Source organism: Larus michahellis, chromosome 8 (genome assembly GCF_964199755.1).
Source record: "Larus michahellis chromosome 8, bLarMic1.1, whole genome shotgun sequence".
Taxonomy (NCBI): Eukaryota; Metazoa; Chordata; class Aves; order Charadriiformes; family Laridae; genus Larus; species Larus michahellis.
The window spans coordinates 2,182,318-2,193,942 of record NC_133903.1 but is presented as its reverse complement, the minus strand read 5'-3'; the positions used below and the strand labels follow the sequence as shown (position 1 = coordinate 2,193,942).

At 55.7% G+C, this 11,625-nt stretch overlaps 1 protein-coding gene across 3 annotated transcripts in view; it reads left to right on the top strand.

The window, feature by feature from the left end:
* The first annotated feature begins 4,177 nt into the window (after positions 1–4,177).
* ADAP1 (ArfGAP with dual PH domains 1) overlaps positions 4,178–11,625 on the top strand; it is a 62,451-nt gene continuing 55,003 nt past the window's right edge. The window contains exon 1 of one of the 3 annotated variants that reach the window (XM_074597570.1): positions 4,178–4,575. In XM_074597570.1, the coding sequence (XP_074453671.1) occupies positions 4,491–4,575 (85 nt within the window). In that variant the 5' untranslated portion in view covers positions 4,178–4,490. Of the gene's footprint in view, positions 4,576–6,135; positions 6,316–8,360; positions 8,723–11,625 lie in introns of those variants that run through there. The other 2 variants (XM_074597572.1, XM_074597571.1) reach the window with 2 other exon arrangements.

Here is an 11,625-nt window from a genome sequence, read left to right as displayed (position 1 = left end):
AGCAGATGTAGAAATATCCGACATCCTCAAGCTATCACTTCCCCCTCGCTCTCTAGGATGGCTCCTGGCTCCCAACCACCCCGTCAGAGCGACGGAGCAGCCCCCGCGGCCGATTCCCAACCCAGCCCATCGCTGCAGTGAGCCCGGCCAGAGGAGAACCAGAAAGGATGGCTGAGGTGTCGTGGGCAGCCTCAGGAAAGGGGCTGGGGTTACCTTCCTTTTCGTGGCGGCACGGCCGTGAGAGGGCAGTTCTCAGCTCCGGGGTGCTGCAGAAACCTAAAAAGTGGTGTTTAAGTCAATCAGCAGGGAGATTTTGGTCTGCACTACCTTCTTGTCCTCACTCTCCCCATTTCTCCTCCCTTGCAGAGGGTCTCTGGGGTGCACCGTGTTACCTGCACGGCCGTGGAATGACAGGAGTAAAGGACTCTCCTTTTCACACTGGGCTTTGCAAGGGAGTTAAGCACCGTGCAAACGTAATGAAACCCTGGTCTGCAAATTGCTCCGCAGCAAGGCGCTTCTCTCCTCTGGGGGCCGGGGCAGGTGCAGAGCAGCGCTGCGGACGCCGGACATCGGTCTGTCAGTCCTGCGCCCGCGCGTCGCTTCCTCTTGCCGTCGTCCTCCTCAGCTTGACCCACACGTCCTAACCACGCCGGCGCAGCGCGCGGCCTTTTCCCTGTTCTACAGGGGGTAAGTCCCGCAGGGACCATAAAGCAAATTGCTCAAAATCAGAGAAAGTTGGCGTCGGTATCAGATTTTCAGTTCAGGAGTTTTTAATTGTCCTGGTCCGGGCTCTCTGCTCGGTGGCATTCCTCCCGCCCAGCTGTAGCCACTCTTGATTTAACTGGATAACCCAGAAAACAAGAGGGTTTGTGGGGTTTTTTCGGTTTTTTGGGTTTTTTTAAACAAAAACCTCTAGGATTTCAGTTTCTTTTCTTTTTTCTTTTCTTTCTTTTGCACAGGAAACCGCGCGGCAGCGGAAGCGAGCTGCTGCAGGGGGGTGCGGGGGGCCGGTGCCGCGGCTTGTTCTCACAAACCTCCGAGGGAGCCCCAGGGATCCAGCCTGGCGCAGACACTGCTCCGGAGAGGTTTGCTCGAATGCAGTGTCAGCGGCATGAATTATTGATATTTCTGTTAGGGTTCGCTGCTCACGCCGGTATTTGTCACGTTTGCCCGTGTTAGGCTGTGAACATGCTCCCGGGTCACATAAGGGGAGAGTTTAACACCCTTTTTCTCGCGTGGTTGTGACATCGATTTAGCCATTTCAGGGCTGGGGCTGCAAAATTAACTAAATAATAGCGTAAACAGCTCTTTCTTAACACAGCAAGGCAGCCCCAGGGGGAAAGGCGCTAACATGGAGGGGCAAGGAGAAGGTAGAGTTACATCTGCGCATTTTCAGGGTGTCAGCACACAGATGGCGAAAAGGTTTCCAGGAATTTCCAAGTCTCCTTTGCCCTGCCCTCGGAGTCTGGCATTTCCAGAGGCGGCCCTTGCTGCCACCGCGCTCGGCACCTCGGGAGGTCGCGTTAATAACGTCCGTTTCTAAGGGAACAACCTTGCGATTTAGAAAAGGCTGCGTTAAAAGTGTGCGTGTTTACAAACACGCCCGTTTTACACGTAAATATGTAAGTATTTATACACTTATGCACATAAATTTATATCCGAGTTAACAAGTCACTTAGCAGCGGAGATGCAGAAACCGCCCGAACGAGAGTGATGCATCGACAGCGACAGTCGGTCTCCAGAGAGTTTGGCCAGGGGCTTTGCGAGAAGTAGGAGCAAGTTCATGAAGCGTTCCCTGACAGGTCGTAGCCCCGGCAGCGCGTGGGGGAAAGCCCAGAGGAGGCGTCGGTGCCTGCGGGCAGCGGGGAACACTTCAAGGAGGACGAGCCTGGGCAGAGGCGCCTGTCGGCCTCCCCGGAGCCAGCCCTGACGGGGCAACCTTCGCCCCTGCCGGGTGGCAAACGCGGACTCTGTCCCTGCTCTGCACCAGGAATCGCGATCCTTAAGTTCTTAGGTCCATCAGGAGAGCCTCACTGGCTCCTGGGGCTCCCCGGGGTCACCACTGTGCTGACCCACAGCGCGGCCTCTCAGCCTTGGGTAAACCAGGAGTAAATCTGCGGAGACGCCCTTGAATACATGAGACTGAGTCAAGCCTTTGATTTTCCACTGAACAAAAGTTTATCTTCAGTTCTGTCTGATTTAATTCTGACTTTTCTCCCTCTCTCTCCACGTCCCCTCCACCCACGCAGGCTCGTTTTTTTCCTGCTGCGAAGTCTGGAGTAATTGGGATGGGCCTTAAGTGCTGGGGGTGGCTGGTGATGGCCCCTCGCTGGCCCCGTTCTCCTGCCCCGCCTGTCCCTAACGAAGCGCTCCCCTCTCACCACTGACAACAGGCTCTGTTCTATTTGATTTTATTACAAGATATAAATTTCCGTCTGCAGCCCTGGCTTCCAGCACGCGGAGGAGAGAGAGGGATTGCCTAGCAACCAGGAGAACAAAAAATTAAGAGAATCAATAAGTCTTAATGGAAAGCTAAACAGAGACTTTAAAACCAATCCTCCTCCCAGCCAGCCCCTGCCCTGGTGAGTTCCTGATGCCACGCGGCATCCTGGCTGTCGCCTGAAGAACTCGGCAAGCGCACGTTCTGGAAATGCCGGGGCGCAAACGAAAACCCGACCCAACTTGGATTTAGGTAAAGCTCTGATCCTGTGAGCATTTCCACCCCCAAGCCTGAACGCAGCACGGGTTTGGAGGCTTAGGGCTAAGGCGCCATGCTAGGGCTGGTGTTACTCGGCGGCTGTTGGAAGCCGGAGCTCTGCTGCGGGCGAGGAAGCTGAGGAAGGCGAGGGTCTGGATGCGGCAGCTCAGCTTCTCCACAATAAAATGCCCCTGTGCGGGATGGCGCCTCTGGTTTGCACGGGAACCGGTTTCCAGACCTCAGCAGCCGACACCTGTAAAACCAGCAAACCCCAGCGCGACCCGCGACGCTGCGCAGAGTCGGCGCAGAACAGCCCGAGGTCAGCTTAAACCAGTCGGAAATCGATTCGCTTACGGTCGCTTGGCTCACAGCGCGAATGCAAAGGTCACTTAGGAAAATGTATTCCAGGCATTGGAGGAGGAGCACGGTAACCGCACCAGGCCGTGATTCTGCCTGTGTTTAAGGGTGTGTGCTATTTTCTTCCCACAAAGCGTTCCCTGGAACCCGCTCACATCCACGCGGGTTCGCAGGATCAGTATCGTGATTTGGTGGTGAACGTTTTCCAGGAGCTCCGTGTCCCTCCTCCCGCAGAGGCTCCTCCATGCCCTGACCGCGGTGGGGAGCTGAGCTCTGCCGGGGGGGAGTGCTCTGCGCCGGTGGGGGGAGCAGAGATGGGCGATTTGAACGGGGGACTTGCTTTGCAAAACCAAAAAGGTCTCAGTAAGCTGAGCTGTAGGCACCATAAACACGCCATAGCAGCATCGCGGATGCCTGTGAGCCGTACCTGAGGGGGAGGTTTGAGCAGGGGTCAGGGCAGCAGCCTATGGGGCAGAGCTCTGAACGCCTCCTCAGCCAAAGGCTTCCCACATCATCCCCCCCAGCCACCCCCGAGTCCTCAGCTGCTAAAACAGGAGCGTTGCCCTCCCAGCAATGTGGCCATGGTGACGTGGGAAAGCTGTGACCCTGCCCCGGGGGTGTTTTATCCCCCCCCAATACTCCCTCGACACCACGGAGGGGTGCGAAGAAGCCTGGATGTCCAGTCCTGACAAGATTCAGGCATGGATGGCGGTGGTGTGTGCGCTTGGACGGGCAGCGAAGGAGGGGTGTTTCGGAGCGCGGGTGGGTACCGCTTAGTCGTTTACGAGTACCCCCGAAAGATGCTAACGTGAAAGAGGCACCCCAAAATCGCTGCTCGAGGCGCTCCAGCGGTGAGGCCCTGCCCAGCGAGGGCCGAGGTGCTGCAAACTGCCCCCCACCCTCCCCATTGCCACGCCAGCTCCCACCCGGGGGCGAGAGCCCCCCCTCACCGGGCGCGGTACGGGCACATTAAACCCGGGGCGGGGGGGGACCGCTGGGGGATGGGGAGCGCCCTGGGGCTGGGGACCCCCGGGGGGGGGAGGACGGGATGCCCCGATTGTGGGGGACCCCCCCCCGAGGACGGGGCTCCCCGGCGACGAGCGGCCGCTGGAGGTCGCGGGCGAGCGGCGCAGGGAGCCGCCAGCCCCCCGGGCCCGGCGGAAGGCGGAACCGGCGCCGTGCCCGGGCGGGCGGCTCCGGCTCCGGCAGCGGCGGGGCGAGGGAGGCGTCCAGGGCAGAAGCCGCCCCGCCGCGTCCCCTCCCGGCGGTGGCCCGGCCCGCCGAGGCGGTCACCTTGCGCGGGGCGAGCGGGGCCGCATGGAGCAGCCCGGGCGCGCCGCCCGCCTCGCCAGCGCCCCCCGCCCCGCGCCATGAAGCGGGCTTAGCCGCCGAGCCCCGCACCGCCCCGCGCCGCCCCGCACCGCCCGCCGGCCCCATGGCGAAGGAGAGGAGCAGGAAGGCGCTGGTGGAGCTGCTCCAGCGGCCGGGCAACGCGGCGTGCGCCGACTGCGCCGCCCCGGGTAAGGGCAGGGCGAGGCGGGGGGCGGCCGCACCGCACCGCACCGCATGGCACGGCACGGCACGGCGGGGGGGGCGCCCCGCCGAAGGGGTGCCTGACCCCCCCTTACCCTCGGGGGGGGATGCGGCGGGGATGCTGCGGGGCAGGGCGGAGGGATGGGGATGCTGCGGGGCAGGATGGAGGGATAGGGATGCTGCGGGGCAGGGTGGAGGGATAGGGATGCTGCGGGGCTGGGTGGAGGGATGCTGCGGGGCAGGGTGGAGGGATGGGGATGCTGCGGGGCTGGATGGAGCGATGCCGCGGGGCAGGGCGGAAGGATAGAGATGCTGCGGGGCTGGGTGGAGGGATGCTGCGGGGCAGGGTGGAGGGATGGGGATGCTGCGGGGCTGGATGGAGCGATGCCGCGGGGCAGGGCGGAAGGATAGAGATGCTGCGGGGCTGGGTGGAGAGATGGGGATGCGCTGTGGGGCAAGGCGGGGGGATGAGGATGCTGTGGGGCAGGGCGGAGGGATGAGGATGCTGTGGGGCAGGGCGGAGGGATGGCGACGCGCTGTGGCGGGGCCCGCCGACCAGCCCCGGCCGAGGTCCCCGTGTCCCCGCCCGGCCGTGGCAGCGCTGATGTCATCCCCGGCCGGTCCCCGCCGTCTGCAGTGCAGCCCCGGAGGGAGCGGGGGGCTCTGCCCGGGGGGGTGCCCTGTGCTGCTGGAGGCGCCTTGTCCTCCCTGTCCCCTCGCGAACAGGCTGGCTTTTGTCGCTGGCCGTGCCCTGTCGGTGGGCACACAGAGGGGGGAGCAGGGGCACTGACGCTGCCCCCCGGCCCCGGGCCGGCCTGCCGGCGGGGGTGCGCCGCCGCGGGGTGTCAGCCCTGCCCGCTGCTCCGCGGGGGACGGGGCCGACGTGTCCGTCCTCCTCTGGGTGCGCAGAGGGGAGAAAACCTGAGCTGGGGGCATCTTCCTCGCCCCGTGGATGGTGGAACGTTGGGGTCGGGGATGTGAGCGTGGCAAAGCCTTTGCTCTTGCTGAGCAGGGTCTGAATGGTGCGGTGGAGAGATTTTTCCACCTATTCTCCTCCTGCCTTTGAGGAGAATCACAGAAAATTACATACCAAGTAACTTTCCCTTTTTTTTTTTTTTTAATCACCGTATAAAAACATCTACAATTGTTTCAACTTGAGCAGAACAGCTCTAAAGAAGTGTGGAGGGGGGATGTCCTTTTCAGCCTCATTGTCTAGGTTAAAAACAAAACAAAACAAAGCAAAAAACACCTTCAACGCTTCAGCTGAACCTTATTTTTCTAGCTATTTATTTATTTAGGATTTCAAGGTCTATTGGGTACCATCCAGCTGGTACCATTTCTGATGGTTTTATGTCCCTAATCTACATCTCGGGACACGACAGTTCACTTTCAGACGCGTTGTGTCCCCCGGTACCCGGCTGGGAAGGACAAAGAACTTTCTGCATCGTGGGAACTGCTTTGCAGCATTGCGCTGCTCTCCTGCTCCCACCCACCCGCTGGCGGGTCCTGCTGCCCCACTGCACCAGCCCACCTTTGGGTGTCTTGCTGAGCACAGCTTGGGCTCACCGAATAGGTGTCGGTCTAAATTATTCCTTCCTGGAGAAGACTTTCCAAGCCTGGGCCATTCGGATCGATGGGGTAATTCTCCCTCGCCCTGGGTGTAGTAGTATGCCGCTCTGCAGAATGGGAGGTTTCTCAGCATCAGCAGGATGGAGATGAAGCTGTAGGTCAGTAAAATAGCTCACGTCAGGGAAAGAGGGTTGTTGTTAAAGGCTCCAAATGGGCTTGTAAAACATCAAAACCATGTTTTGGTGACATTTGCATGCAGAGATAGCTTAGTGAATCTGATACTTGGAGAGGAGAATTTGGGCCAGTGCCTTTTGTAACACAAAATGTGCTATATTAATACCATCCTCTTCTGAACTGCCACGGCATTACTTCCCTGGGACTGGATCTCTGTTCGGCAACCCAATTTCTTTAGTGATCACTTTGCTTCAGTTTCGTTGGCAAACGAGAGCCACTCGTGGTGCTGCGATGTCACCCGCCTGGCAGCGACAATAAACTTGAGATACCCTGGGCTACTTAACATATGTAACTTGTGTCTGCAGATAATATATAAAATATTCCAGCTGAATTCTGTTATTCACCCTGGGCAGGTGTGGCACAGCAGGTCTTTCCTTGTGTGAGATAACATGGGGTATGTGTCGGGAGAGCCTGCGGAATGGGGTGCCAGCATGGGAAGCGGGATGCACAGAAAGATAAAGGTGATCGCTGGAGCTGGGTGAGCAGCTGGACACAGGAAAAGGACCCAAGCAGAGAAAATAAAGTGCAAACGAAAGAAGAGGGAGGGCGGGGAACGAGCAGAAGATGAGGAAAGCAGGGTGTTTTTGTGATTTCCCACGTGTGTATCGTCACGCTGCTGATCTGGTACAGCTGGGGGGAAGAAAAGGTCAGGATCCCTGATTTATTATTACTGCTGCTCAGGGGGTGCCTTCCTTTCCCTGAAATCCCTAGTTAATGCAGGATCCGTGATAAGAGATAGCCATTTAGCTCAGGGATACCGATAACAAAGAGTAGGATGGGTCAGAAACGTAAGAGGGGAAAATTCTCTGTTAGTCACTTTGTGCATTTGGAAGCCAGCTAGGTTTTCTTTTGCTCTCAGAAGCGTTTATTGCAGAAATCAGCCACTCAGTGAAAGTTTTGGGTTTTTTTTTTCTTCCCCGCTGTCGAAAAAGGTTGTTTTCTTTTGTTACTGTTTTGGCGTTTGGGTGAGGCTCAGTAGCCGCAGCCCTGGAGTGCAGGCTCGTCCCAGGTACTTTATGCTCCTGTAACAAAAGCCAAGGTTCCTGATGCAGCGGCGCTGGCAGCTTGGCATCGCTGTGGCTGAACTGTGACCGTGCGAAAAATCAAATCCCAGGAGGGGATCAGGGAGCATCGGGGGCGGCAGGGCTTTTCCTCCGAGGTTGCGGAAGGAGCTCCGTCCCTGCGGGGTCATCGCATCTCCCTGGGGAGATGAAGGCAAAACCTGCTGGTTGCCTGGGTCTGGGCCTTTTAATGGTGTCTGAGGATTATTTAAGTGGCCCAGTCCACGAGCAAGGCGGCTGTATTCAACTGTGCGTTCCCCCTGGTTTGTGGGCTTGCAGCTGGGTGGAACGTGGCATTGAAAGTGATGCTGAGGAAGGTCAGGTCTGTGTCTTCCCCAGACCAGCGCGTGTGTCTGGCAGAAATAAATCTCTTGTGCAAAAGCAGAGCTGCCAAAAAATCCTCCCAGGTTTTGAGGGCATGTCTCGGGGAGGGAGAACAGGCTTATGGTGGCCCCGGCCGTGACGGCTGGGGGTGCAGAAAGGATGCTAAAGTAGAAACTGAAAATCAGAGTGGAAAAAAACCTGAGAGGTTACATTTTGCACTTGTAGGTTTGGTTTGGGTTTTTTTTTTTTTTTAAAGCTTCTAGTTAGGTCTTTATTAATTGTATCTTTACAAAACCTTAATTTTCAGTGAAAGGTTCTTTTGAATAAAAAACAATGCTCCAGTTGCAAGGATGTCATCTGTCGGTAAGGAATAATGGGATTGCATTCGCTGCATCTTTGAGACTGCGTTGTGGGGTAGGAGCCACTGCAATAAAGTCGTTACCGGGGGCGAGGGGGGGTCCCCTGTCGTTACCCCCTGTGTGTTGGCGTCAGGGTCCTGCAGGCTGGTTTGCAGGGTGCCTGTTTGGGTGGGCTCACGGGGGTGTTCTCACGGCCAAGGAGGCAGCATGGCAAATGCAGCCTGAAGTGCAAACCGAGCGATCTGGCGGAATCGCTGGTGCGTAATGGCTCTCAATGCATTAGAATAATCTTTTTTTCTTCAAGACTAATGTGGCAGTTCAGCCTTTTTTTTTTCTTTCTTTTTTTTTTTCCTAAATGATTCTTTGTCTCAGGCAGTCTTTCCTCACCTCATGAGACGGATGGTTATCTCGGGGCATAACAAGACCTTGAGTATTTCTCCCTTTACTCCATTTTTCTATGGCTTAGCTTTGCGTTGCCACGCAGCGAGAATCATTTTATATTGTAGGAGGACAGCAAGGCTCTGAAGACCGAAGTGGAAATCCCATCAAAGCCATCCTGCAGTTTAAACCCTCTGGCAGCAGTTTAGGTGGCTTATTTTTATCGTTTTCATCTTTCTTATTTGGGATGGATTACTGGGACGCGGACCCTGGGTAACATCGTCCTGTGTGCCCGAGGCTCAGAGGGATGTGGATGGGGGAAGAGCAGAAGGTGGCGCGATGGAGGGGGGGGTCTGGTATGGGAGCTTTGTGCTGCGAAACCGAGCAGATTTGGTATTTTGGTGTGACAGAATACATAAAAGCCTGAGGGTGGGTGGTGTGCGGCTGAGGTGGTTGTAAACACCTTTCCTGCGGCTCGTTTCTAAGGCAGGTGAAGGTTTTCCCTTCCCCGGGTGTCGGGAGGCGAGGGTGGGGAGCAGAGGGGAGCGCTGGGCAGCACTCGGTTGGCTCCGCGCTCCGGGGGGCACTGAAGGGGTTCGATCTCGACCCTCTCCTTCCCCTCTCCAACCCGGAGGAGGACCTCCCCAGCCGCTCCCCGAAACACAGACACGGACTGAGCCGCCGGGTCCTGCCTCCTGCTGTCACCCCAGCGCCCGTCGTATGTCACCCTGTCCCCTCGCAGCTACTTCTCTCTCTTGCCCCCACCACCTCCTACTGCAAAGCTGTTCCGGAGCTTCGCCGCTCTAATGGCGTGAAACGGGCTTTGCGTTCTCAAGCTAAAAGTGGAAACTTGTTCCCGCACCTCCATTGTCCTCTCACTTAAACATGATTTATTTTTTTTTCCCCCTAGAATTTGCCAGCCCTTCTCCCTGGGCAGAAGCAGATTGGTGGGGTAAGAAGCTGCAGGGGGCGGGGGAGCAATCCCCCAGCAGCTGTGTTCAGCTCGATGCCACTTTCTGCAGGGAAAAGGACTTTTTGAAGCCAGGGAGGTTTAATGTGAGGGTGTTTTGTGTCCGGTGCCGGTGCCTGGGTGGCAGAGCGGGGGCTGCAGACAGCGAGCAGAGGGGGCTGCTGAGACCTGCCAGCTGAACAAAAAGACCTTGGCAAGTTTAGTGCCTTCACTGAAAAATTTTCCTACTTAGAGAGGAGTGTTGGTGGGAGGCTGTTTGGCTTCAGTTTTAACATCTTTTATTGTTATTTTTAAACATGCATGACCAGGGTCTGTTTATTAACCTCCTGATCTTTCCCCTGAGTAAATAGCAACAGAACTTCAGTGCTGAACACGAGGTTCTCCTGGCTGGGGCGTTTAGGAGACCAGCAGCAGCTGAGCAGCGAACAGAAAAGGCTTTTTGCTCGTCTTGATGGCACTAAAACCCTTCTGATTATATCCCGTATCCTAGGACAGGAGTTTCCTTTCTAGTGCAGGGTAGAAAAAGGTTTATCCTACCTGGAGACGTCCTCCTCTCCCCTCTCATTAGTCTTTATCGCCTCAAACGGGGGGATGGAGATCAGAACAGTCTGTTGGATCTCCATCCCAACAAAACACGGGCTCCCACCCAGCTGGTGCAGCGGGGATGCAGCCAGGCAGCTAATTAAGGGTCAGGCCATCGTTTGTGTGCTGGAGGGTGCATTAATGGGGTATTGCTGTGCGTTGGCCACGTTCTCGCGGATATTAGTCTTGGTCAGCAGGATGCTGTGCCGCTATGTACAGTGATAGCTGTGGTTTAAGGCAAAAGGTGGAGGGGGGGCACCCGGGTCAGTTTTGGGACTCTCGAGTTCTTGCTCTGGTCTCCTGGCTGCTTTGAGCCTGCTGCCACGCTGCTTCACGTGGTTGTACTGGGGTTGATGCCATTTAGGGCTTTTCAAACTAGAACCCTATGTCTATATTCTGGATCCAGGAAATATTGATTGTTTATTAAAAAAAAAAAATTAATAAAATCCACTGCCATCCCACCTCCGGTCTTCTCTGCTCTCCTTTTGGTTTGCATCAATTGTCCTATGTCTTATGTTGGTTCCTCTTGTTTACCATTTTTCTGGGTCCAGCCTTCGTTTTTCCCTCCGCGGGCTGTTCTTACGCTTAGTAACGTTGGGTTCAAGCTGAGAGTTCATTGTTCTCTGCCCTGGCTTTTCCTGGCGCTTGTGGTGGCAAAAGGAGCGGGGTGGGGAAGTTAATTTCTGAATTTAGGGGTGTTGCCCAAGTGCTTTAGTTTTGCTTTGGATGCTTCTCCAATTTCTGGCTGTGCGTTCCCTTTCAGATGGACGAGAAGGGAAAGTACCACCCCCATGTCCTTCTCATGAGCTTAGTTTAGCTTTGTTTGGTTTTTATTTTATTTTTTTTTAAATGAAGTTGTATCAGGTTTTTATTTTGAAATTGATTATAATCTGTTTTGAAGTGACCAGAAATCTCTCCCACATTGGGCAGTGAAAGCCTTCTAGAGCTGGCATCAGTTGTTCTGGAGCAATGGTGCCGGAGGATGAGAGACTTTATGCACTTCTAACAGTGTATTTGGTTTAATATTCCCCTTTCTTTATTCCTTTTGGCTGGACATAATGGAATAAAGTCATTTGTGTGGAACTTAGGCATGGCGGAGAGTTTTCATTAGGCTTCACTGCTGTTTGCTTGAAACTCTGGAGGCTTAGAAAAAGATCATCTTTTTTGGGCAGTGCCCAAAAGAGGTCCAGATTATGATATATTGCCATTTCTTTGCGCTTTTTTGGGCCCTGTTGAGTTAAAATGGCTTAAATAAAATTACGGATCTCCCCAGTAATGTCCAGCACGGAGAACGTGTTCCAGCTGTTGAAGTGTCTAGGTGCAAGGTGGGCTTCGGCTGGCTACGGAGACCTCAGCTCGCCGGCCCTACAGGCTGGGGACACTGGGTCACCAAACTAATGGTGCTGCCCCAAAACTCACTTGTCTCGTATGAAAACGCTTACGTGAATTTATTCGCGCGCTTGATAAGATGTTGTCTTATCTCCAAGGAATGGCGCAGTCATTTGAAGGGTTGGAGTCTGTGGTTGTGCCAAGGTCGGAGATCGCTGGCGTTATCTGCCG